The sequence below is a fragment of the Bufo gargarizans genome, chromosome 6 (genome assembly GCF_014858855.1).
Source record: "Bufo gargarizans isolate SCDJY-AF-19 chromosome 6, ASM1485885v1, whole genome shotgun sequence".
Lineage (NCBI taxonomy): Eukaryota > Metazoa > Chordata > Amphibia > Anura > Bufonidae > Bufo > Bufo gargarizans.
The window spans coordinates 321,165,677-321,193,640 of record NC_058085.1 but is presented as its reverse complement, the minus strand read 5'-3'; the positions used below and the strand labels follow the sequence as shown (position 1 = coordinate 321,193,640).

The 27,964-nt window shown below is 47.1% G+C and overlaps 1 protein-coding gene across 2 annotated transcripts; it reads right to left on the bottom strand.

The window, feature by feature from the left end:
- Positions 1-1,256: 1,256 nt before the first annotated feature.
- Positions 1,257-26,387, bottom strand: NOL4L (nucleolar protein 4 like). Of its 2 annotated transcripts, none has more exons than XM_044298635.1 (8): positions 26,299-26,387; positions 20,872-20,995; positions 13,049-13,323; positions 10,670-10,858; positions 7,029-7,253; positions 6,464-6,586; positions 4,247-4,433; positions 1,257-3,892 (listed from the first exon to the last, which is right to left on the bottom strand). In XM_044298635.1, the coding sequence occupies exons 1-8, from the start codon at positions 26,317-26,319 to the stop codon at positions 3,693-3,695; spliced, it is 1,344 nt and encodes a 447-aa protein (XP_044154570.1). In that variant the 5' UTR covers positions 26,320-26,387; the 3' UTR covers positions 1,257-3,692. The 2 variants fall into 2 exon arrangements, with proteins under 2 accessions (XP_044154570.1, XP_044154571.1); XM_044298636.1 differs by having other exon boundaries at positions 7,062-7,253.
- Between the last annotated feature and the right edge of the window lie 1,577 nt (positions 26,388-27,964).

Here is a 27,964-nt window from a genome sequence, read left to right as displayed (position 1 = left end):
TTTTGCAACATCTGGCGGGCCATGAGTTTGACATCCATGTTCTAGATCCTGAGTTTTTTGCGCAGCCCTGGTCCAATAGAAGTGAATGGGGCTTCAGTGAAAAACGCATTTCGTCTTGGTGTGATGCGTTTTTCAATGATGGTTGCTAGATGTTGTTTGTAAACCTTCAGTTTTTGTTTTTCACGTGTGTAAAAAAAAACACGCATCAAAATGGATTGCACCCGTGCGGAAAACTGAAGGCCATCGCAGACCAAATTGACTGAACTTGCTTGTAAAATGGTGCGAATTTCATTAAACGCAGCCTGAGCCAAACTGTATAGTTTGTGTGAACGAGGCCTTAAGGGTACATTCACATCTGCGACATCACGGATCTAGCACGCTGTTCCGCAGAGAACAGCTTGCAAGAGTTATCAGGGTCCAACAGAGCCAGATAGTGCCACGTACTGCCAGACCCCATAGACTATAATAAGATCACACTGGCTTTCAGCTAGGCAAAAAAAACAAAAAACTTCCATGCTGAAAAAAAAAACCTTAATCAAGTTTTTCAAAAATATCCCCAAATATTGTTTGGGCAAATGTCACTATATTAAAAATCCTGCAGTTTTCACACATCTTATGAAGAAGCCTAATAATAGGCACCACTTCGTGGTGTGTAGAGGTGACGTTTTAGCAGGCAGATAACACTTAGGGCTCATTAACAAGACCGTGTCCATTTTTGGGGTCCGTAAAACCTTGATACCAGCCGTGTGCCTTCCCTTTTTGCGAAATGGAATATCCTTTTCCATGATAGAAATGCCTATTCATGTCTACAACTCCAGGCAAGAATAGGACAAGTTTTATCTTTTTTGCGGGGCCACGGAATGGACATACGGATGCAGACAGTACGCAGTGTGCTGTCCGCAACTTTTGCGGCCCAATTGAAATGAATAGGTCCGTATCTGATGCACAAAAAATGCGGAGCGGATGTGGACTGAAATATACGGTCGTGTGAATGGGCCCTTCTATAGATGTTGTCTTCAGCTGCTGCAAGGCTACAACTCCCACCATGCCCTAATGGCTGGGAGTTGTAGATTTGTATTAGCTGGAAACCATCGCATTACCCCATGACAACCAGCTGGCTTCTTTTGTATCATTTTTCAGAATCTCGGGGAAAAGACTGTCCATCTTTTTTCAGTACATTAACTGCCCCCCTTTGTATTGTCCACCTACCTCCCCATCTCATGATTCCTGCAAAGCTGAATGACAGGAGTCGCATGCTCTTTTGAAAGGTGGGATATTTTATTATGCAGTTTTTCATTAGTCAGCCTTATACATATAGTAAAAAGAAAGGTTTCCACTTGGTGGCGAGTCAGTGCACTTAGCCTGGATAATAGGGGGTGGAATGGGGTGGACTGTGTCATAGACAATGTGATGGATGTTGGGATCACATTATATGACAAATAAAAACATTCTACAAATGATTAAAACCACACGAACCGTCAGTAACAATAAATAGCGTCTTATATATTATATATATCATAAGATCTATTGAAATTTCTCATCTGCTTAGAAGAGCCAAGAAGGTTCGGGGAGGGGGGTGCGCGCGCTCGGGAGTGCAAAATTTAAAATGGGTGTGCAAGAGGGGAGAGCCTGCTGTGACCGATGGCAACGTGCAGGGCGTTGTAATGTGAATAAATAAAGTGTGCATGTCTTTACCTGAGTTCTAGGGAATGGAGTGGTTGGTCAGAAGCCTTACAGCATGCGTGTGGCTTTAGTAAGCAGAGTAGTGCCCCCTGGTGGTGGTGGTTGGTATAGCTAATCTACACCAGGTCATCTGTACATGTAAACAGGACACTTGTGGAGTCCAGAAATAATATAAAATCAACTCAATAAAATAAAAATTACAAATCTAGAAGCACCACATAAAAGTCACAGAAATACACATTCTTCTGAAATAAGGGGGGATCTAAAAAGACAAAATAAGACTTGATCTTAAAGAGACAGCATGTGCTTTGGAATATGAGGTCAGCAGGAAGGAGTTTGGTGTCAGGAGGATGCTTAGCGAGAGCAAAAAAAAAAATGTAGTGACCTCGGCGTGCTACCTCCCCCCCCCCCCCCCTAAAGATGGCCTCCAGACATTTCTATTCAGGAAAGTGCATGTCAGACATGAATGAGGACACAATGGCCGGAATGATGCAAAAGACAAATGCGGGGGGGGGGAGAGAGAGGAGAGAGAGGAACCAACAGATATATAAAAATAAAATGTCAATCAGAATGTTGAAGAAAGGAGCTGAAATGACATGGACCTGGACAGAGATGAGGGAAAAGGGTTGCTGAGGTCAGTTGTAATCGGAAGTGCAGATTAAGCGTTTAGCTGGTTTTCTGCCTGAGTTTTGTGGAGAAAGAATGAAACGCATACCAGATTTGCTACGTTCTGTGCCAGACTTTGGAAATCCATAGCAAAGCAGGAGAGAGGTCAGATGGTTAAAAATCACGAGGTGCGCTCCATAGCAGCAGGAAGCCAGAAATAGCCTAGTAATAGACCGGCTTCACCAGGATGACACAGTGTGAATCTACTCTGTACTGAATGGTATGATCCAAAATAAAAACTTTGGTGGAGAAATGTATGGTCCCAGTGGTAGTATAGTACGGTACAGGAATATTATGTGGTTACTGAAAGTTACGCTCCAAAGAAAAACAAGAGTGCGGAATGGTATATTCCAAACCAACTTAGTGCAGAATATTATGTTCTATAGGGAAACCACGTAAGTGCATAATGGTATGGTCCAAAGGAATATAATGTTACAATGCAGGGTTAGGGTGGGGTGGCCACCTGATAAAGGATAACCCTGAATAGGATTGTCTGTGGTCTACTGGATGCGTGGAGAATAGTGACTAAGATGCTGGGTGCATGGGGCTGTAAGCTAGGCACTGAACATGCACCCTAATCAGACAGGAATGGTGCAATGTTATAATAATATGTGTAAGTGCAAGATGGTTTGGTCTAATATGATGCTACTTGTATGCAGAATGGTATGGTCCAATAAGTCACAAAACCAAGACAGAATTTGTCGGATGACGCCGGCTGGAGTGTTTTCCTTCTAAGATATGGTGGAGTGGTACAGTGACCTGAAAGAGAATGATTTTACTCCAGCGACGGAATGACCATCCAGTGTTAAAGTTCCTTAAAACAGACCCGTCACCTGCACACAAAGGAGGCAGCCACGTCGGTCGGTTAAGCCAGTGTTCATGACAAGGTAGCCTATCAATTCCCTAGCACCTGGCGATGTCGCTGTGGCACCCAGTGCCTCAATCCTCACACATTTCAAGGGAAAGAAGGCGGCTCAGTACTGGTTCCGCGCACAACATGGCTCGTCAATTGTGAAACAACAACTATTCCATATAAACAAAAAAAAACATCTTCAGAAAAATAAATTACAAAAAAAAAAAAGGAGAAATTCTGTTCTCAATAAATAGGTGAATGCAGCCCCCTGTGCTGGACGTACAGGAGGGTGCGACAAAAAGAAAATCTCGTAGTGCAGAGACACGACTCCCCCCCCCCCCCTCCCCACAATTTCCCAATAAAAGTATATGGCTCCTGCTCCGAGAACAGGTTCAGTGCCTGCGACCATCTGAGGGGCAAAGAGACATCAATGTCTTATCTCAGTCTGTAGAGTAAGAGGTTGAGGTTGTAGGTCCGCCCTGGAAACCTCTTAGTTCTGCTGCAGTATCAAGTTTTCCAGTTCATCGGCAGAGCGCAACAGGAACGCTGCTGACTCCCGATACCCAGCGATCAGCTGCCGCACGGCCCCAATCTCGGTAGGGCTGAGCTGGGCACATGGCATTGCCCGGTTGGTGGCATTGGTGTGAGAGCTACTCGAAGCCAAACTCTTGATGCTGAGGTCAGTGGGACCTAGTGAAAGAAAGAAGCAGCAGCAATCAACAATCCATTTGAAAACCTAATCGATCTACAGTAAAACCTCGTGACTGGTGATTTTCAGCAAGTTAGGACCCACAGGATCCTACTAAATGGCCCATCAGCTTCATCGACAAGTAAGCCACACCGCTTCAACTGTGTCGTGTGATCCCACTGGGCTCTGCTGAATGGCTGAGAGAGAGCACCATATGCGACTATTTTCCTAACCCCCCGATAGGTGGGTTTATATTTTTTCCCACTTAGTTCAACATGATTATGAAATCTTATAATAAATGTCACGAGACTGTTGCTGGATACAGGGTCCCTTTTAAATGTCTTCAGCTTGCTTACCATTGCAGTGGTTTCCAGTTTGCAGTGAAGTTGGTGCCGGCAGGTTGCTTCCAATGGAGCTGTAGCCACGGTAGGCATAGTGGAGACTGCCATTTATGTACACAGGATCCTGATTGTGGGTGCCTGCTGGCAGGGAGTACGAAGACTGGGTGAGTCCAGAGGGCTTATCCACTGGGGTGTTCTCTTCCTGCCCGAACAAACAAAATAACCAGTAATCACAGGGCTTCAGAGTGGGGCTATAATGGTGAAAGAACTAGTACAGCACCTATGGGGCTCCCTGAGGGAACACAGGGGCCCAGAATGAAGTATGATGTATCAGGGTGCAGACCGTAAAATAATATCCATTAATTTGAACGGGGCGGCAGGCACATGGATTGCCGCAAGCCCTGATTGGAACTGTTTTCAGGTGTGAACAATTCTGCAACAAAATCCGCAACGTGTGACTGCACCCTCACAGTGCAAATGAGCCCGAATGCATGTCACCAGACATAGGGCAAATACACGCCCCTTGGGCGCCTGCACTAACAAAATCACCCAGCCGTTCACAAGGCCTATGCAGATGACCATGAGCTCTCTCTTAACAAATGATCTGCACAGCTGGAAAACCAGCCCTCGTGAGGGCCATGCATTGTGCGCAGTCCGTAACATCAGGGTTTCTGTTACTGCCCTTGAGTTTCCCGCATCAATGTTGAAATATAGGTGACACTGTAGCCCGAGACAATTTTCTGACTTAGCGGTGCCATACTCACCGTCCCTACCAATGCACTGGCATTGCTCACTGCTCACTGCTCCCTGGTCCTCTTCACCTTGCCCTATGTCCTGACAAAGTGGGAATTATAGGGGCAGCAACAGTCTGTTTTGAGGTCTGTATAAATTTAGGGACTGATTTTGGGTACAATTTGGGGTCTGTATAAACTTGTGGGCTAACCTGGGGTTTGTATAAATTAGCTGGCGGATTAGGGGTGTAATCTAGGGTCTGTATAAATTTGGGGTCTCATCTGATGTCTGTATTAATTTTAGGGTCTGGCCTGGGAGTCTGTAATAATTTCAGGGTGTCATCTAGGGTCTGCAGTAAGAAGGGATTGTGCAGCCATGTGAAATTTATTTTGAAAACTGATTAGAACACCACAAAAAAGTAGTGCTACCTCTCTCACCCCACTGTTCTCACCTCCAGGGAGCTCTTGTAGTAGTGCTACCTCTCTCACCCCACTGTTCTCACCACCAGGGAACTCTAGTAGTAGTGCTATCTCTCTCACCCCACTGTTCTCACCACCAGGGAGCTCTTGTAGTAGTAATCCCTCTCTCACCCCACTGTTCTCACCACCAGGGGAGCTCTTGTAGTAGTGCTACCTGCTCGTTAAGTGGAGGTGAAGCAATGTATTTACATGCAGCGATCTCCTTCACAGTATGAGGACGAGGGATCGCCATTACAATTGCTCATCCCTAATGATAATTTATGTGTCTGCACGAATGACAGGATCATTCGATGAACAAGTGTTTCGCTCGTTCATCGGGTGATCGGCGGCACATTTAGACGGGCAGATTGTCAGGAATGAGCGTACACAGAAACGTTCGTTCCCAATAATCTGCCCGTCTAAATTCACCTTAAGGGCTCATGCAAACGACCATTGTTGTTTTGCGTTCCACAAAACACGGATTACCAGCCATGATGCTTTCCGTATTTTGTGGACCCCAATGAACAGTCCTATCCTTGTCCGTAATGCCGACAATAGGACATTTTCTATTTTTTTGCGGAACGGAAATACGGACACGGAATGCACACTAAGTCAATTCAGTTTTTTTTGCAGCCCCACTAAAGTGAATGTTTTTTTTTTGTAGACTGCATGCGGAACCAAACGGACACTGACAAAACATATGTATGTGTCCTAAGGGCTCTTTCACACGAGCATGTCCCTTGTGGGAATCACACTCCGTGTAAGAGAGGGATCGTGCGTTCGACTTCATGGCATTATCATGATTGATTACGCTACCTTTCTGTAACAGAATCATACTGACATTAAGCTGTCAGTGTGATTCCGCTACAGAAAGGTCATGCAGAGGCACACAGCATTATCAATTATGATAATACCGTGTGCTTCCACAATGCACAATCCCTCTCTCACATCGAGCGTGACACGCTCGTGTGAAAGAGCCCTTAGCATGATGGCAGCGCCACCCGCACATATTACTACACTAATCAGGATCTACAGGCGTTACCTGAGCTGTCTGGTAAATCTCCAGTCTCATCCTCTTGGCCGCTTTCCGGGACTCACTCTCGCAGGCGGCAGCCAGGATATTCTCTGCCATAGCTGAGGTTAGGTGAGGAGGAGTTGGCCGAGCCTGAAATAAGAGCAGGAGGCAGATATTATACCAATGCTATCATATTTTTGTCATTACGGCACAGGTTATCCGGCTCTGAGGTCATCAGATGCCTCGCCAAGGACATCAACTCCATCACCCACATATCAATGTATATAGCTCCACAGGAAACTAGGCTTCAGTAAGGGTCCATTCACACGTCCGCATCTGTTCTGCGGAACAGGAGCGGACCCATTCATTTCAATGGGACCGCAAAAGATGCGGACAGCACACTGTGTTTTTGTTGCAGGATGTAATCAGAACAGGGTGACAATTTGTCCTATAGACAGACCAAGCATGCCAGGAGGTGCCTATGTTACAGCAGGTGGCATCTCTGGCACACCACTGTATTATAAGTCTAGGGGTCCATATTGTTATTCTATCTGCCAACACTATATCACACACAGACAAGCTGGTAACTCACATAGACCTTGCAAGTATCCAGTTCGGTTCTCACCATCTCCATGCCGTTCTTTTTCATGCGCCGGCAAGATTTCAGGTAGGTGCGGATGCGCTTTCTTGCACGCTCTTGAAATTCTGGGAACTGGCGGCTGCAGGACTCAATAATAGCCTGGATCTTCTCCTTGGGCTGCTTGGAGATAGGAACCATGCGATCAAGGTTTTCGTCCACGAAGAGGCGGACAAACATCTGAAATAGAACAAACGTCACATGGAGAGAACTATGGGCTGCAGATTTCCACTCCGTAAAATAAATATTTGAATAAAAAATGATCAATGTATCTGAAATTGGCATAAAAAAAACTAAAGCTTGCCCCACAAAAACATACGCCCTCAAACAGGTCCGTCAGCAGAAGAAAAAAAAAATTATGGGTGTCATAATATGGCGACACAAAGCAATCTATTTAATTTTTTATTTTTTTTTAAAGAGCATTTACATTTTTTAAAGCACACCATGTACATTTGGTATGTCCATAATCCTATAAGATGTCATTATTACCGCCAGGTGAACACGAAACCATAAAAAAATAACGAAATTCTGTTGTCTTTTCACACTGTCACCCCAATTTTTGTTTTGTTATACAATTCACCTGATAAACCCCAAACCCTCATAAGGCTATGGTGATTTAAAATTAAAAACCAATATGACTATTGAAGTGCACAGATCCCCCAAAAATAATAAAATACTCAAGTAACAAACTAGACTGCAGCCTTAACTCCTTCTACCCCGGGCAAGTTTTCACTTCCCGCCCAAGCCATTTTTTGCAAATCTGACGTGTCACTTTATGTGGTAATAACTTTGGAACACTTTTACTTATCCAGGCCATTCTGAGACTGTTTTCTCGTGACACATTCTACTTCATGATAGTCATAAATTTGAGTCAATATATTTCACCTTTATTTATGAAAAAAATCCCAAAGACCAAAAATATTGAAAAATTCACAATTTTCTAAATTTCAATTTCTCTGCTTTTAAAACAGAAAGTGATACCTCCTAAAATATTTATTACTTTACATTCCCCAAAAGTCTACTTAATGTTAGCATCATTTTGTAAAGCAATTCTAAAAAATGTTAAGAAAATTCCCAAATCCACTTTTTAAAATACCAGTTCAGGTCTGAAGTCCCTTTGTGGGGCTTACATAATAGAAACACCCCCCCCCCCCCCCCCCATAAATTACCAAGTTACTGAAAACTGATTTTAAAAACTTTGTTAACTCTTTAGGTGTTCCACAAGAATTTGAGAAAAATGGAGATGAAATTTCAAAATTTTACTTTTTGGGCAGATTTTCCATTTTAATCCTTTTTTTTCATTAACACATCGAGGGTTAACAGCCAAACAAAACTCAACATTTATTACCCTGATTCTGAGGTTTACAGAAACAGCTCACGTGTGATCGTAAACTGATGTAAGGCCACACGGCAGGGCGCAGAAGGAAAGGACTGCTGCATGGTTTTTGGAAGGCAGATTTTGCTGGACTGGTTTTTAGACACCATGTCCCATTTGAAGCCTTCCTGATGTACCCCTACAGTAGAAACTTCCAAAAGTGACCCCATTTTAGACACTAGGGGATAGGGTGCCAGTTTTATTGGTACTATTTTGGGGTATATATGATTTTTAATCGCTCTATATTACATTTTTTGTGAGGCAAGGTAACCAAAAAATTGCTTTTTTGGCACTGTTTATTTTTTGTTACAACGTTCATCTGACAGGTTAGATCATGTGCTATTTTTATAGAGCAGGTTGTTACGGACACAGTGATATCAAATATGTCTACTTTGTTCATTTCAGTTTTACATAATAAAGCATTTTTGAAAAAAATAAAATGTTTTTGTGTCTCCATTTTCTGAACGCCATATTTTTTTTTATTTTTCTGCCAAGGGGCTCAGTTTTGCAGGAAGAGTTGACATTTTTATTGGTACCATTTTTGGGTACATATGATTTTTTGATCATTCACTATTACACTTTATGAGGCAAGGTGACCAAAAAAATTGGTTGTTTTGACACAGTTTTTATTTATTTTTACAGAGTTCACCTGAGGGGATAGGTCACATGATATTTTTATAGAGCAGGTCGTTACGGACGTGGAAATACCTAACTTTTTTTTACTTATTTAAGTTTTACACAATAATAGCATTTTTGAAACAAAATTTTTTTTGTTTTAGTGTCTCCATAGTCCGAGAGACATAGTTTTTTTTTATTTTTTGACCGATTGTCTTAGGTAGAGGCTAATTTTTTGCGGGATGAGATGACTGTTTGGTTCTATTTTGGGAGGCATAAGTCTTTTTGGTTGCTTGGTGTTGCACTTTAAATCATGTTAGGTGACCAAAAATGGCTTTTTTGGCTTTTTTTTTTTTTACAGTGTTCATCTGAGGAGTTGGGTCATGTGATATTTTTATAGAGCTGGTTGTTACGGACGCGGCGATACCTAATATGTATACTTTTTTATTTATTTCACTTTAACACAATTGCATTTTTGAAACAAAAAAAAAATATGTTTTAGTGTCTTCATGTTCTGAAAGCTATAGTTTTTTTTTGGGGGGGGGGGGCGATTGTCTAATGTAGGGGCTCTTTTTTTGCGGGATGAGGTGTCGGTTTTATTGGTACCATTTTGGGGGGGGGGGCATACACCTTTTTGATCGCTTAGTGTTGCACATTTTGTGATGTAAGTTGACAAAAATGGCTTTTTTTAAACAGTTTTTATTTTTTTACGGTGTTTATCGAACGGGGTTGATCATGTGATATATATTTATAGAGCCGGACGTTACGGACATGGCGATACCTAATATGTGTGTGTGTTTTATTTTTATTTTTTTATATAAAATCAGGGGAAAGGGGCGTTTTTTCATTTTTTTTTTTACTAGAAACTTCTCTTTTTTATATTAAAAACACTTTTTTAGACTTTTTTTTTAAAACTTTATTTCTGTCCTACTCTGGGACTTTACTTTTAGGGGTCTGATCCCCTCTGCAATGCATTACAATACATCTATATTGTAATGCATTGCCTGTTAGTGTATTACACCAAGTAATACACTAACAGGTTGCCTAGGAGACGCAGCCTAAGGCTGGATCTCCTCGGCTCCCGTAGAAGGCAGGTCCCGATGCCGTGCAGGGCATTGGGCAGTCTCTGCACGGCATCGGGCTGCCTTCTCACCCATTGGGTCCCTGCTGCAGCAGCGCGGGGACCCGATCGGCTCCCTGACCTGCCGCAAATCCCTTCTATGCCGCGGTCAGCACTGATCGCGGCATAGAAGGGGTTAATCCGCAGGCATCGGCTTGTACAGCAATGCCTGCGGATACAGCAGGGGCCCAACTACCAGGGACTGCCGGGCCCCTGCAGTGATAGGTCGCGCACCGCTCCGGTGCTCCGCCCGATCACCATGACGTAATAGTACGTCAAAATGCGGGAACGCACCTGCCGCCATGACGTACTATTAAGTCATATGTCGGGAGGGGGGTGACCACTTTCGGGCTACTGATGATCAATGTGTTTGTAAGATGACTATATGGCACATAGTAATATAGCCATATCGTCATCTTACCTGCACATTAGTCACAAGTAGCCAGAAAGTGGCCACCCCCTTTAAGCAGTTAACCTCTTGCTCACATTAAAAGCTTTTAGACGTTCAGGGTCCAGCCCTTCTGTGTCTGTGATGCGATCGTTATCCTCATGGTCATCTTCGTCATCATCGTCCACTGCCGTGGTCCGGCTTACTGACAGATCCTCCGCCCCGCCGCTGACCTCTGTCACTTCCGTTTTAATGGAGTCATAACTTCCTGAGCTGTATGGAGGGGACTGGAAGCAAGTGATATAAGTTAAAGGAAAATACTGAACTACACCCCACCCTCCATTAGCATTTACAGAAGTTGTCACCCAGCTTTCCTACAGTCCCTCACGTCACATCTACCTAGTTATGGAGTAAGACTGCAGCAGGGAATGGTCTCCATCAGGAACACGAAGAGGAGCGATTAAGGATCCCGGGAAAGCTGGGTTACAACCTTTATAGGGACGCTGCCGTGATCCCCCAGACAGTTCAACATCCCTGAGAGAGATGTGATGGGGGCCAGACAGTAAATGGAAATGGGTCCTGACCTAATAGTCCTCTTGATGGTTTGTTGTATTGTATCCAGTCTAGAAAATATGACTTCCAGAGGCTGAGAACAATTACAGACCCTTTACGTCTCACAGCTGGGGGGTTGTTACAATTGCATCCAGTCTAGACAGTCCTCTGTAAGCTAAACCCACCAGCAGCACAAATCTCTCTCCTGCATATGTCACAATGTATCAGTGCAGGTACAGACGGTTTAAAGGGGTTTTCAGAGTATTTTATACTGATGACCTATCCTCGGGACAGGTCATCAATATGTGATTGTGGGTGTCCAACACCTGGCGGTCAGCTGTTTGAAAAGGCTGCGACACCTGTGCTTGGTATCGGAGCTTGGCCCCATTTACTTGACTGGGACTGAGCTGCGCCTAGGCCACGTGAATGATGAACGTGATGTCACATGGCCTAGGACAGGGATTAGCAACCTTAGACACTCCAGCTGCTGTGAAACTACAACTCCCAGCATGCACACTTTCTTGGCTGTTCTTGTAACGCCCATAGAAGTGAAAGTAGGATTCTGGGAGTTGTAGTTTCAGAACAGCTGGAGAGCCGGAGGTTGCTGATCCTTGGTCTAGGAAGAGGCTGCAACGCTCACTAGAGTGCTGCAGCTTCTTTAAACTGCTGATCGTTGGGGGTGTTGGGAGAGGGACTCCTACCGTCCAGATACTGATGACATATCCTGAGGATATAAAACACTGGGACAACTTTAAGGAATGTCTAGTCTGGATACAGCTGCAACAAACCCTTAGCTGTTAAAAGTATTAGGTTTTTTTTTTAGCTTTTAGATGTAAAAAAGAATGTTCAGAGTCACTGACAACAAGCAGAGATAATGAAAATGGGGAGTGTCTTTTCTGCTGCCGCTAAGGGGCATGTCAATGCTCTCCCTATCACAGCTCAGGAGACAGTTGAAGGATTAAACTGAGCATGTGTGGCCATCTCAGTGAGCAGGACAAAAAAAAAAAAAAAAACACGAAAAAAAAAAACAGCAGGTGGCGCTATACAGATACATTTTATTGAATAACTTAGTGACTATGCTAAGTTTTTAATTACATACAATTACAAAAGTATTCAGGTCCAGGTGCTGGTTGGAAAACTGTAGGATATTTTTCATGGGACAACCCCTTTAAAGAAAAACTCTGTTGCCCACAGCAACCAATCACAACGCAGTTTTCATTTTACCAGAGCACGTTAAGAAATGAAAGCTGAGCTCTGACTGGTTACTATGTTGGATAGTTTTGATCACTGAGGCCCAAAATCTATAAGGAAGTTGCAGACCGTCTCATAAGTCCTCATGCGCTTGACTTTGCCGGTTTTGCGGCTAGAAAATCGCAGATCTGCAAAATACACATGCAGTCTGAGTTTTTTTATGATGCATGGACTTCATTCGATTTGTGGTCCGCATGGACTTCATTCGATTTGTGGTCCGCATGGACTTCATTCGATTTGTGGTCCGCATGGACTTCATTCGATTTGTGGTCCGCATGGACTTCATTCGATTTGTGGTCCGCATGGACTTCATTCGATTTGTGGTCCGCATGGACTTCATTCGATTTGTGGTCCGCATGGACTTCATTCGATTTGTGGTCCGCATGGACTTCATTCGATTTGTGGTCCGCATGGACTTCATTCGATTTGTGGTCCGCATGGACTTCATTCGATTTCCCATGTCCCATACTTGGCTTCAGAATGCGGACCACAGACCCAATAAAGTCAACGGGTCTGCAAAAAATGTGGATGCAACACGGACAGTATTCGTATCTTGTGGATCCGCAATTTGCAGACTGCAAAATACATACAGTCGTGTGCATGAGACCTAATACAGTGATTTGACTTGATTTACATAGGACTGATCCTCAGCATCCTCTATGGGAACCCCTCACCTCAGATGTGGCTTTGAGGTTGTATTTTCCATGGTTACGTATAGCCTCTGTGGTACAGGCATCAGTAGGATATTGTGGGACCCCCAGCGCAGGGCGTATCTTGTCACTGAGGTTGATGGGCTGCTCATCAGATGGGGCGCTGAGTTCCATGGTGGAGCCGGTGCTGTTACCATTCATGTCCGGGAAGGAGCGGCTTAGGGCAGTGCTGGCGGGCGCGCTGGACGGATTTAGCACAGGAAAGGCATTCCCATTACAGCTCTCAGAGGAGGAGTCATCTGGAAGAGAGAAGATTGTCAGCTCTGCAGCCCCATCATTGTAATGGGGGGTGTCACTGCAGATGGAGCCCCATTGTATATTCATTTCGGATTCTTTCCTTTCGAGAAGCTCTCTACCCAACAATCCGGAACCTCTCAGGTCCCACTGATGCCAGATTAAAAGAATTTTAATGCATTAGTGAATGGCATAAACAGCAATTACATGTTACTATCAGAGGCATGGGATCGGATGATCGCTCAGTTAACCCTGTGTTGCTCAGAAGGACATAGGCAGCTCTTTATTGCAGTATATTTACCGGGATGCATACCTCCCAATTTTTGAAAAGCCAAAAGATCTGCAGCCACTAAATGCGCCGTGGCAAATTATTTTACACTAAGCCACACCATCTTCACAAGTTCAATCCTACCCAGTTCCCTTTGTTCCTCCTTACAGTAGTTATGCCCCCTTAGTGCCCTCACACAGTAATTATGCTACCTTTTTTGTGCTACCTTTCAGTGCCTAGCCTACAACTGTGCTGCCCCCTTAGTGTGCCACTTACAGGAATGCTGCCCCTCTTACAAGAGTGCTGCCCCTATTGTGCTCCTCTTATTGTAGTGCTTCCCCCTTAGTGCCCCCTTACAGTAGTCCTGCCCCCTTAGTGCCCCCCTTACATTAGTGCTGCCTCCATTGTACCCTCCTTACAGTAGTGCTGCCCGTATTGTGACCCCCATTACAGTAGTGCTGCTCCCTCAGTGCCCCACTTATAATTGTGCTGCCCCTACTGTACTCCTCTTATTGTAGTGCTTCCCCCTTAGTGCCCCCTTTACAGTAGTGCTGCCCCCTTAGTGCCCCTTTACAGTAGTGCTGCCCCCTTAGTGCCTCTTTACAGTAGTGCTGTCCCTACTATGCCCCCCCTTACAGTAGTGCTGCCCCCTTAGTGCCCCCTTTAAAGTAGCGCTGTCCCTACTATGCCTCCCTTACAGTAGTGCTGCCCCCTTACAGTAGTCCTGCCCCCTTAGTGCCCCCTTACATTAATTCTGCCTCCATTGTGCCCTCCTTACAGTAGTGCTGCCCGCATTGTGGCCCCTAATTACAGTAGTGCTGCCCCCTTAGTGCCCCCCTTACATTAATGCTGCCTCTATTGTGCCCTCCTTACAGTAGTGCTGCCCGCATTGTGACCCCAATTACAGTAGTGCTGCTCCCTCAGTGCGCCACTTACAATTGTGCTGCCCCTGTTGCTTTAATAAAAATATCTGAGGTGGAAGATACAGCTGATAACGGGACATACCTCAGCCCTGCCGGGTCCATAGAACAGCTGCTGAAATTCGGGCCTGTTGGGAGTGCTGGGGATGGTCAAAGCTTGTGCAACTGCCTAATTTCCCAGATGCATTTATGCTCCATTTTTTGTAAATGTGTCTTTTTCATTTGCCCGTGTGTTTATATGTTTCTTCCATCTATAAAAGGGTCTCTCTTCGCAACAGATAATTGCTGCTTACCGATGGTCCTCTAGTCTCTGGCACATATGGGCACCGACTGTGCCCCCAACTGTCACCGGATAAAATATGGCCACTTGGCAAAGACTGCAGTTAGTACGGAAGCTGGGTGGGATCAGCCCATCAATTAAAGGGGAACCAATCCTATTACAATCACCACATTGTTCATTAGTTGCAAATGCTCATCTCCACTGCAGCATCTGTATTCTCACGTGTTCTCTTATGATCTGTTATTGGGAAACCTGGGTGCCAAACTATATGGCTGCCATTAGAGCGACGGTCACTCTTCTTTCCCATAATCCTGATAGTATGTATGTGAGACTGAGGGTCAGGAAGTCCTGCATTATCAGGGGTCTGGGAAAGCGGGCTAACAATGCCTCAACTGCTATGGAGGCCAAGATGGTCACATGTTAATTGCTATTCAGCTTTCCCAGAAATAGAAACAAAAGAAACAGATGAATAGAAAATGTGTGTGAGGTTGTAGGTCCACCGAGTAATAGGGAGACCCTAACACCCTAGAGGACGAGACAAGGGATGGAGAGCAGAGATCAGATTATTGTGGCACAGTCTTCTCAGATCTTTGAATTTGCTTCAAGGAGATTTAGCTATTTCTGGAACAGACGAAGGAAGAGAGGATTACTTCCTGGACATGTGCTACAGCCAAGGAAGGAGATGACGGGGGATGGGAAATCCTGGACAGTGCAGACTTCTCTTGGAACATCCTCCTATTAGCCTTGCTAGCAATAACAGACCCAGATAACATCAAAATGACATGGCGCTGACACTTGGGGGGCGACAGGATGCGGAACAGGCTGACACTTGGGGGGCGACAGGATGAGGAACAGGCTGACACTTGGGGGGCGACAGGATGAGGAACAGGCTGACACTTGGGGGGCGACAGGATGAGGAACAGGCTGACACTTGGGGGGCGACAGGATGAGGAACAGGCTGACACTTGGGGGGGCGACAGGATGAGGAACAGGCTGACACTTGGGGGGCGACAGGATGAGGAACAGGCTGACACTTGGGGGGGCGACAGGATGAGGAACAGGCTGACACTTGGGGGGCGACAGGATGAGGAACAGGCTGACACTTGGGGGGCGACAGGATGAGGAACAGGCTGACACTTGGGGGGCGACAGGATGAGGAACAGGCTGACACTTGGGGGGCGACAGGATGAGGAACAGGCTGACACTTGGGGGGGCGACAGGATGAGGAACAGGCTGACACTTGGGGGGCGACAGGATGAGGAACAGGCTGACACTTGGGGGGGCGACAGGATGAGGAACAGGCTGACACTTGGGGGGCGACAGGATGAGGAACAGGCTGACACTTGGGGGGCGACAGGATGAGGAACAGGCTGACACTTGGGGGGCGACAGGATGAGGAACAGGCTGACACTTGGGGGGCGACAGGATGAGGAACAGGCTGACACTTGGGGGGCGACAGGATGAGGAACAGGCTGACACTTGGGGGGCGACAGGATGAGGAACAGGCTGACACTTGGGGGCGACAGGATGAGGAACAGGCTGACACTTGGGGGGCGACAGGATGAGGAACAGGCTGACACTTGGGGGGCGACAGGATGAGGAACAGGCTGACACTTGGGGGGCGACAGGATGAGGAACAGGCTGACACTTGGGGGGCGACAGGATGAGGAACAGGCTGACACTTGGGGGGCGACAGGATGAGGAACAGGCTGACACTTGGGGGGCGACAGGATGAGGAACAGGCTGACACTTGGGGGGCGACAGGATGAGGAACAGGCTGACACTTGGGGGGCGACAGGATGAGGAACAGGCTGACACTTGGGGGGCGACAGGATGAGGAACAGGCTGACACTTGGGGGGCGACAGGATGAGGAACAGGCTGACACTTGGGGGGCGACAGGATGAGGAACAGGCTGACACTTGGGGGGGCGACAGGATGAGGAACAGGCTGACACTTGGGGGGCGACAGGATGAGGAACAGGCTGACACTTGGGGGGCGACAGGATGAGGAACAGGCTGACACTTGGGGGGCGACAGGATGAGGAACAGGCTGACACTTGGGGGGCGACAGGATGAGGAACAGGCTGACACTTGGGGGGCGACAGGATGAGGAACAGGCTGACACTTGGGGGGCGACAGGATGAGGAACAGGCTGACACTTGGGGGGCGACAGGATGAGGAACAGGCTGACACTTGGGGGGCGACAGGATGAGGAACAGGCTGACACTTGGGGGGCGACAGGATGAGGAACAGGCTGACACTTGGGGGGCGACAGGATGAGGAACAGGCTGACACTTGGGGGGCGACAGGATGAGGAACAGGCTGACACTTGGGGGGCGACAGGATGAGGAACAGGCTGACACTTGGGGGGCGACAGGATGAGGAACAGGCTGACACTTGGGGGGCGACAGGATGAGGAACAGGCTGACACTTGGGGGGCGACAGGATGAGGAACAGGCTGACACTTGGGGGGCGACAGGATGAGGAACAGGCTGACACTTGGGGGGCGACAGGATGAGGAACAGGCTGACACTTGGGGGGCGACAGGATGAGGAACAGGCTGACACTTGGGGGGCGACAGGATGAGGAACAGGCTGACACTTGGGGGGCGACAGGATGAGGAACAGGCTGACACTTGGGGGGCGACAGGATGAGGAACAGGCTGACACTTGGGGGGCGACAGGATGAGGAACAGGCTGACACTTGGGGGGCGACAGGATGAGGAACAGGCTGACACTTGGGGGGCGACAGGATGAGGAACAGGCTGACACTTGGGGGGCGACAGGATGAGGAACAGGCTGACACTTGGGGGGCGACAGGATGAGGAACAGGCTGACACTTGGGGGGCGACAGGATGAGGAACAGGCTGACACTTGGGGGGCGACAGGATGAGGAACAGGCTGACACTTGGGGGGCGACAGGATGAGGAACAGGCTGACACTTGGGGGGCGACAGGATGAGGAACAGGCTGACACTTGGGGGGCGACAGGATGAGGAACAGGCTGACACTTGGGGGGCGACAGGATGAGGAACAGGCTGACACTTGGGGGGCGACAGGATGAGGAACAGGCTGACACTTGGGGGGCGACAGGATGAGGAACAGGCTGACACTTGGGGGGCGACAGGATGAGGAACAGGCTGACACTTGGGGGGCGACAGGATGAGGAACAGGCTGACACTTGGGGGGCGACAGGATGAGGAACAGGCTGACACTTGGGGGGCGACAGGATGAGGAACAGGCTGACACTTGGGGGGCGACAGGATGAGGAACAGGCTGACACTTGGGGGGCGACAGGATGAGGAACAGGCTGACACTTGGGGGGCGACAGGATGAGGAACAGGCTGACACTTGGGGGGCGACAGGATGAGGAACAGGCTGACACTTGGGGGGCGACAGGATGAGGAACAGGCTGACACTTGGGGGGCGACAGGATGAGGAACAGGCTGACACTTGGGGGGGCGACAGGATGAGGAACAGGCTGACACTTGGGGGGCGACAGGATGAGGAACAGGCTGACACTTGGGGGGCGACAGGATGAGGAACAGGCTGACACTTGGGGGGCGACAGGATGAGGAACAGGCTGACACTTGGGGGGCGACAGGATGAGGAACAGGCTGACACTTGGGGGGGCGACAGGATGAGGAACAGGCTGACACTTGGGGGGCGACAGGATGAGGAACAGGCTGACACTTGGGGGGCGACAGGATGAGGAACAGGCTGACACTTGGGGGGCGACAGGATGAGGAACAGGCTGACACTTGGGGGGCGACAGAATGAGGAACAGGCTGACACTTGGGGGGCGACAGGATGAGGAACAGGCTGACACTTGGGGGGCGACAGGATGAGGAACAGGCTGACAATTTGGGTGAAAGGATGAGGAACAAACTGACATTTGGGGTGACAGAACAAGGGACACACTGATACTTGGGACATAGGGATGAGGAAAACACTGACACTTGGGGCAACAGAACGAAGAACACGCTGAACACTTGGGGGGGAAGGATAAGGAATATGCTGACACTTGGGGCGACAGTATAAGGAACACACTGACACTTTGGACAACAGGATGGGGATCACACTGACACTAGAGGTACAGGACAATTACATGCGTTACAGAAGAATGACATGCTGACACTTGGGGTACAGGACAATAAATGGCTGAGACTTGCTGTGGCTGGGCAATGACACGTTGACACCTGTGGTACAGGAACATTGGTACAGTAAGACATGGAGTGACAGGACTTTGACATACTGACATGTAGGCCTCGCTAGATAGAATCTGCATCTTACAGTGCTGGTCTGACATCTATGGCGTCCATTGTGCAGCACGGAGTATGACACCATTATGGTGTGTGCTGTGCTCTGGGTGTACAGCGGCCGGGGTGAGCAGCCTCTGGAGCTTCTCCCCTCCCCCACATCCTTCTTTCACAGAACCTCACTTCATCTTACATGGATTAGGCAGTATTATCCCTCCCAGGCACCCAGCCCCCCACACTGCTAGATGACCTAAAATTAACAAATCCGCCCCACACAGAGGTTCAAACACTGGGAGACAGGTCTGATGTCACAATATACCAGGACAGAAAATACTGTGCCTGCGACACCCTGCTCTCTTCACCTGTGCCGACACACAGGTAGCAATCCTTTCCTTTCCCTGGTACACAGGCAGAGCTCCCCCCCCCCCCCCCCGACACACAGCACACAGAAGAAAGCGCTCCCTTTCTCTCCCCCCAGCACACGGGTAGCACTCCCTTCCTCTCTCCCGACACAAAGCAGCGTTTCCTTCCTCTTCCCGGGGGCACAGGTAGCACTCCCTTCCTCCCTTACGGCACACAGGCAGCACTCCCTTACGGCACACAGGCAGCACTCCCTTACGGCACACAGGCAGCACTCCCTTACGGCACACAGGCAGCACTCCCTTACGGCACACAGGCAGCACTCCCTTCCTCTCTTCCGGCACACAGGCAGCGCTCCCTTCCTCTCTTCCGGCACACAGGCAGCGCTCCCTTCCTCTCTTCCGGCACACAAGGCAGCGCTCCCTTCCGCCACACAGGCAGCGCTTCCCTTACGGCACACAGGCAGCGCTCCCTTCCGCCACACAGGCAGCGCTCCCTTTCTCTCTTCTGGCACACAAGCAGCGCTCCCTTCCTCTCCTCCGGCACACAGGAAGCGCTCCCTTCCTCTCCTCCAGCACACAGGTAGCGCTCCCTTCCTGCACACAGGTTGCACTCCCTTCCTCTCCTCCGGCACACAGGCAGCGCTCCCGCCCTCTCCTCCGGCACACAGGCAGCGCTCCCGCCCTCTGCCCTGGCACACAGGCAGCGCTCCCGCCCTCTGCCCTGGCACACAGGCAGCGCTCCCGCCCTCTGCCCTGGCACACAGGCAGCGCTCCCGCCCTCTGCCCTGGCACACAGGCAGCGCTCCCGCCCTCTGCCCTGGCACACAGGCAGCGCTCCCGCCCTCTGCCCTGGCACACAGGCAGCGCTCCCGCCCTCTGCCCTGGCACACAGGCAGCGCTCCCGCCCTCTGCCCTGGCACACAGGCAGCACTCCCGTCCTCTGCCCCGGCACAAAGGCAGCGCTCCCATCCTCTGCCCTGGCACACAGGCAGCGCTCCCGTCCTCTGCCCCGGCACACAGGCAGCGCTCCCGTCCTCTCCCCTGGCACACAGACAGTGCCCCCTTCCTCGCACAGGTTTCATGCACCATTCTTTCAACTCACACCGTCTACGGACTCCACCTACAGACGCCATGTTGCCTTTCCTATCTACGCTGCCGCATGCCTCAAACCTGCCCAAACTCCATAGAAACGATCTTTGACCTAAACTGGAGTATATCTATTTACCTTTTACAATCCAGCTCCTCCAGATGTGACACACCCCTCCATAACCCTGACCTCCTTTCTCCTTACTGCAGACGCTCTGTAACCCTTACCTCCCCAAAGCTGTCCACATACCGCAGCTTAAATATCAGGAGTCTGCACAGAGCAGAAAAGCAGGGTCCCTATGTCCCTACCGACCCTGGGATCACTCTATGGCATAAAATGCCACCCCAGAAATGTGTGCACATGTATGTACATTACTCACCATCCTCAGGGCCTGGTACATTCTGAGGGCTCCGCATTTTTTCCTCCTCGCTGGGGCTCCCCGCCTTATCTGCCCATGTGGGATCATTCATATCCAGCTCTTCCTCGGTCACCGAGAGCTCATCCTGAAAGGACAAAAAGTTCAGCAGATGTGATCACCCTGCAAACGACGTCTTTATCATGTCTGACGACCCAGAGCGCACTGCCAGCCCCAGCTCGCTGACAATGTGCAGTCCTATGGCACAGGGGACACACACTGGGGATGCAGGGAGCTGTCTGTGATATTGCTCAGACTTTGTCCACCTCACTGAAGTGCAATAAAATTAAAATCCGGAAGTTTGGTGCTTGCTAGAGACATCCCAAAGAGCCCTCTGCCCCGAGAAAGCACCTTCCTTCAGTTTCCTTGTCAGCCCCTACAGGTTTGGCATAGGCCCTCCATACCCTCCCTCCATGTTGTGCTGCATTCCAAAAGTCTCTCCTGAAATGCTCTGTGCTGCATGGTGCCCTGCTACTTATACAATGTAACTCAAGCTTGCTATAGTCTGTCATCTCCTATTGATCTATTATCTCTTCCTTACATAATGACACTACCCCTCCTGAAATACTCTGTGCTGAAAGGCAACTACTCCATCCACAAAAAAAACAACTCTCAGGCCTCATGAACACGACCGTATTTTCAGTCCGCATCCGAGCCGCATTTTTTGCCCATTAATTTTAATGGAGTCGCAAAAAATGCGGACAGTACATCATGTGCTGTCCGCATCAATCTGTCTGTTCCGCTGCCCGCAAAAAAAAAAAAACGTCCTATTCTTGTCCGTTTTGAGGACAAAAATTGAAACTTGTAACATAACGCAGGACTTGTAGAAGGGGAAAGTCCGGGATGCACACGGCCGGTATCCGGGTCTGTAATTTGCAGACCGCAAAATGGATACGGTCGTGTACATGAGGCCTAAAACCTCCCTCTGGTAGGTATATATGGGGTATAATAGGCAGGTATTTACATGGGGGCAGTATATACAGGTACAGTAGGCAGACATATATATGGGGTCAGTATATACATGTACAGTAGGCAGGTGTATATATAGGGTCAGTATATACATGTACAGTAGGCAGGTGTATATATAGGGTCAGTATATACAGGTACAGTAGGCAGGTGTATATATAGGGTCAGTATATACAGGTACAGTAGGCAGGTGTATATATGGGGTCAGTATATACAGGTACAGTAGGCAGGTATATATAAGGTCAGTATATACAAGTACAGTTGGCAGGTGTATATATGGGGTCAGCATATACAGGTACAGTAGGCAGGTATATATATGGGGCCAATGTATACAGGTACAGTAGGCAGGTATATATGGGGTCAGTATATACATGTACAGTAGGCAGGTATATATATGGGGTCAATGTATACAGGTACAGTAGGTAGGTATATATAGGGTCAGTATATACAGGTTCAGTAGGCAGGTGTATATATGGGGTCAGTATATACAGGTACAGCAGGCAGGTGTGTGTATATATATATATATATATATATATACACACACACATATATATATATATATATATATATATATATATATATGGTCAGTATATACAGGTACAGCAGGCAGGTATATATAAAGGGTCAGCATATACAGGTACAGTAGGCAGGTGTATATATAGGGTCAGCATATACAGCTACAGTAGTCAGGTATATATATACGGTCAGTATATACAGGTACAGTAGGCAGGTATATATAATGGGTCAGTATATACAGGTACAGTAGGCACGTGTATATATAGGGTCAGTATATTCAGTTACAGTAGACAGGTATATATAGGGTCAGTATATACAGTTACAGTAGGCAGGTATATATAATGGGTCAGTATATACAGGTACAGTAGGCACGTGTATATATAGGGTCAGTATATTCAGTTACAGTAGACAGGTATATATAGGGTCAGTATATACAGTTACAGTAGGCAGGTATATATAAAGGGTCAGTATATACAGGTACAGTAGGCACGTGTGTATATATAGGGTCAGCATATACAGCTACAGTAGGCAGGTGTATATATAGGATCAGTATATACAGGTACAGTAGGCAGGTATATATATAGGGTCAGAATATACAGGTACAGTAGGCAGGTGTATATATAGGGTCAGTATATATAAAGGGTCAGTATATACAGGTACAGTAGGCACGTGTGTGTATATATAGGGTCAGCATATACAGTAGGCAGGTGTATATATAGGATCAGTATATACAGGTACAGTAGGCAGGTGTATATTTAGGGTCAGCATATACAGGTACAGTAGGCAGATATATATATATATATATATGGTCAGTATATACAGGTACAGTAGGCAGGTGTATATATAGGGTCAGCATATACAGGTACAGTAGGCAGGTGTATATATAGGGTCAGCATATACAGGTACAGTAGGCAGGTGTGTATATATAGGGTCAGCATATACAGGTACAGTAGGCAGGTGTATATAAAGGGTCAGCATATAAAGGTACAGTAGGCAGGTATATATATGGGGTCAGTATATACAGGTACAGTAGGAAGGTGTATATAAAGGGTCAGCATATACAGGTACAGTAGTCAGGTGTATATATGGAGTCAGTATATGCAGGTACAGTAGGCAGGTATATATATGGGGTCAGTATGTGCAGGTACAGTAGGCAGGTGTATATATGGGGTCAGTATATGCAGGTACAGTAGGCAGGTGTATATATGGAGTCAGTATATACAGGTACAGTAGGCAGGTGTATATATGGAGTCAGTATATACAGGTACAGTAGACAGGTCTATAAATGGAGTCAGTATATACAGGTACAGTAGGCAGGTGTATATATGGAGTCAGTATATGCAGGTACAGTAGGCAGGTGTATATATGAAGTCAGTATATACAGGTACAGTAGGCAGGTGTGTATATATATATATATATATGGTCAGCATATACAGGTACAGTAGGCAGGTGTGTATATATAGGGTCAGCATATACAGGTACAGTAGGCAGGTGTATATAAAGGGTCAGCATATAAAGGTACAGTAGGCAGGTATATATATGGGGTCAGTATATACAGGTACAGTAGGAAGGTGTATATAAAGGGTCAGCATATACAGGTACAGTAGTCAGGTGTATATATGGAGTCAGTATATGCAGGTACAGTAGGCAGGTGTATATATGGAGTCAGTATATGCAGGTACAGTAGGCAGGTGTATATATGGGGTCAGTATGTGCAGGTACAGTAGGCAGGTGTATATATGGGGTCAGTATATGCAGGTACAGTAGGCAGGTGTATATATGGAGTCAGTATATACAGGTACAGTAGGCAGGTGTATATATGGAGTCAGTATATACAGGTACAGTAGACAGGTCTATAAATGGAGTCAGTATATACAGGTACAGTAGGCAGGTGTATATATGGAGTCAGTATATGCAGGTACAGTAGGCAGGTGTATATATGAAGTCAGTATATACAGGTACAGTAGGCAGGTGTGTATATATATATATAGGGTCAGCATATACAGGTACAGTAGGCAGGTGTGTATATATATATATATATAGGGTCAGCATATACAGGTACAGTAGGCAGGTGTATATATGGGGTCAGCATATACAGGTACAGTAGGCAGGTATATATATATATATATGGGGTCAGTATATACAGGTACAGTAGGCAGGTATATATATGGGGTCAGTATATACAGGTACAGTAGGCAGGTGTATATAAAGGGTCAGCAAATACAGGTACAGTAGGCAGGTGTATATGTAGGGTCAGCATATACAGGTACAGTAGGCAGGTATATATATGAGGTCAGTATATACAGGTACAGTAGGCAGGTGTATATATGGGGTCAGCATATACAGGTACAGTAGGCAGGTATATATATGGGGTCAGTATATACAGGTACAGTAGGCAGGTATATATAGGGTCAGCATATACATGTACAGTAGGCAGGTATATATATGGGGTCAGCATATACAGGTACAGTAGGCAGGTGTGTATATGGGGCCAGTATATACAGGTACAGTAGGCAGGTATATATATGGGGTCAGCATATACAGGTACAGTAGGCAGGTGTATATATGGGGTCAGCATATACAGGTACAGTAGGCAGGTGTATATATAGGGTCAGCATATACAGGTACAGTAGGCAGGTGTGTATATGGGGTCAGTATATACAGGTACAGTAGGCAGGTGTGTATATATAGGGTCAGTATATATAGGTACAGTAGGCAGGTGTGTATATGGGGGTCAGTATATACAGGTACAGTGGGAAGGTGTGTATTTATGGGGTCAGCATATACAGGTACAGTAGGCAGGTATATATATGGGGTCAGTATATACAGGTACAGTAGGCAGGTATATATAGGGTCAGCATATACAGGTACAGTAGGCAGGTATATATATGGGGTCAGTATATACAGGTACAGTAGGCAGGTGTGTATATATGGGGTCAGCATATACAGGCACAGTAGGCAGGTGTATATATATGGGGTCAGTATATACAGGTACAGTAGGCAGGTGTATATATAGGGTCAGCATATACAGGTACAGTAGGCAGGCGTGTATATATGGGGTCAGTATATACAGGTACAGTAGGCAGGTGTATATATAGGGTCAGCATATACAGGTACAGTAGGCAGGTATGTATATATGGGGTCAGTATATACAGGTACAGTAGGCAGGTGTGTATATATATATATGGTCAGCATATACAGGTACAGTAGGCAGGTGTGTATATGGGGTCAGCATATACAGGTACAGTAGGCAGGTATATATATGGGGTCAGTATATACAGGTACAGTAGGCAGGTGTATATATGGGGTCAGCATATACAGGTACAGTAGGCAGGTGTATATATAGGGTCAGCATATACAGGTACAGTAGGCAGGTGTGTATATGGGGTCAGTATATACAGGTACAGTAGGCAGGTATATATATGGGGTCAGTATATACAGGTACAGTAGGCAGGTGTATATATAGGGTCAGCATATACAGGTACAGTAGGCAGGTGTGTATATGGGGTCAGTATATACAGGTACAGTAGGCAGGTATATATGGGGTCAGTATATACAGGTACAGTAGGCAGGTGTATATATGGGGTCAGTATATACAGGTACAGTAGGCAGGTGTATATATGGGGTCAGTATATACAGGTACACTAGGCAGGTGTGTATATGGGGTCAGTATATAGATGTATAGGAATGGGATACATGAGAGCAGGTGCAGGTAGTGTCTATATGGGGTGAATGAATAAAGGTGCAGTACACGGACGACATGCAGGCAGAGTACACAGTGCTGAGCTCCGGGGAGGGGGCCGGCAGCTATTGTACACAGGCCTGTATGATGTGTGCACAGGATAACAGGGGATGTCCTTCCTCCCTGCCGCCCCTCACGTCACTGAACCCCGGCTGTAACCTGCTCACCCCCATTTCTGTCTGCCCCATTCTCCCTCCCGTCCCCGGGTCGCACCTCAGGCCGGATCCGGGTGTTCGGGCACCGTGTGACAGCTGCAGCTGGGCAGGGACTGCGTGACGTCACGACCAGGCCTGTCCCACCCGGCCTCCGTACACAGTGGGGCGGGGCAAGGGCGTCGACTCGCCATGTGTGTACACCCAGCCCATACACAATGCGCACGCTGCATATTACACACCCATACACAATATACACCCAACCTGTATATACTGCACCTCACACATCCAGCCCATCACCCCGTTATGTGTATACACTGGAACCTATACACCCAACACCCAGTCTATTTACAACCCACTGTACCCTATATGCAATCCATACACAATATACACTGTGCCTCCACCGTACAGTATGACTCAAACACTCATATACAATATACACTGTACCTACAGTATACACCAGAACCCTATCCAATACACACACTGTACCCTGTATACACCCATACACTGTACAGTATACATCAGAACCCTATACAATACACACACTGTATCCTGTATACACCCATAGACAATACACTGTACAGTATACATCAGAACCCTATCCAATACACACACTGTACCCTGTATACACCCATACACATACACAATACATTGTACATTATACACCAGAACCCTATCCAATACACACACTGTACCCTGTATACACCCATACACTGTACAGTATACATCAGAACCCTATACAATACACACACTGTATCCTGTATACACCCATACACAATACACTGTACAGTATACATCAGAACCCTATATAATATGCACACTGTACCCTGTATACACCCATACACAATATACACTGTACCTCCACTGTACAGTATACACCAGGACCCTATACAATATGTACACTGTGCCCTGTATACACCCATACACAATATACACTGTATTTCCAATGTACAGTATACACCAGGACCCTATACAATATGTACACCGTGCTCTGTATACACCCATACGAAATATACACCGTACCCCTAACGTACAGTATACACCAGGACCCTATACAATATGTACACTGTGCCCTGTATACACCCATACACAATATACACCGTACCTCCACCGTACAGTATACACCAGGACCCTATACAATACGTACACTGTGTCCTGTATGCAATCCATACACAATATACACTGTACCTACAGTATACACCAGAATCCTATACAATATGCATACTGTACCCTGTAGACACCCATACACAATACACTGTACAGTATACACCATAACCCTATACAGTACGCACACTGTGCCCTGTGTACACCCATACACAATATGCACTGTACCTCCACCGTACAGTATACACCAGGACCCTATACAATATGTACACTGTGCCCTGTATACACAATACACTGTACAGTATACATCAGAACCCTATACAATACGCACACTGTACCCTGTAGACACCCATACACAATACACTGTACAGTATACACCATAACCCTATACAGTACGCACACTGTGCCCTGTGTACACCCATACACAATATGCACTGTACCTCCACCGTACAGTATACACCAGGACCCTATACAATATGTACACTGTGCCCTGTATGCAATCCATACACTATACCTCCCCCGTACAGTATACATCGGGACCCTATACAATATGTACACTGTGCCCTGTATGCAAACC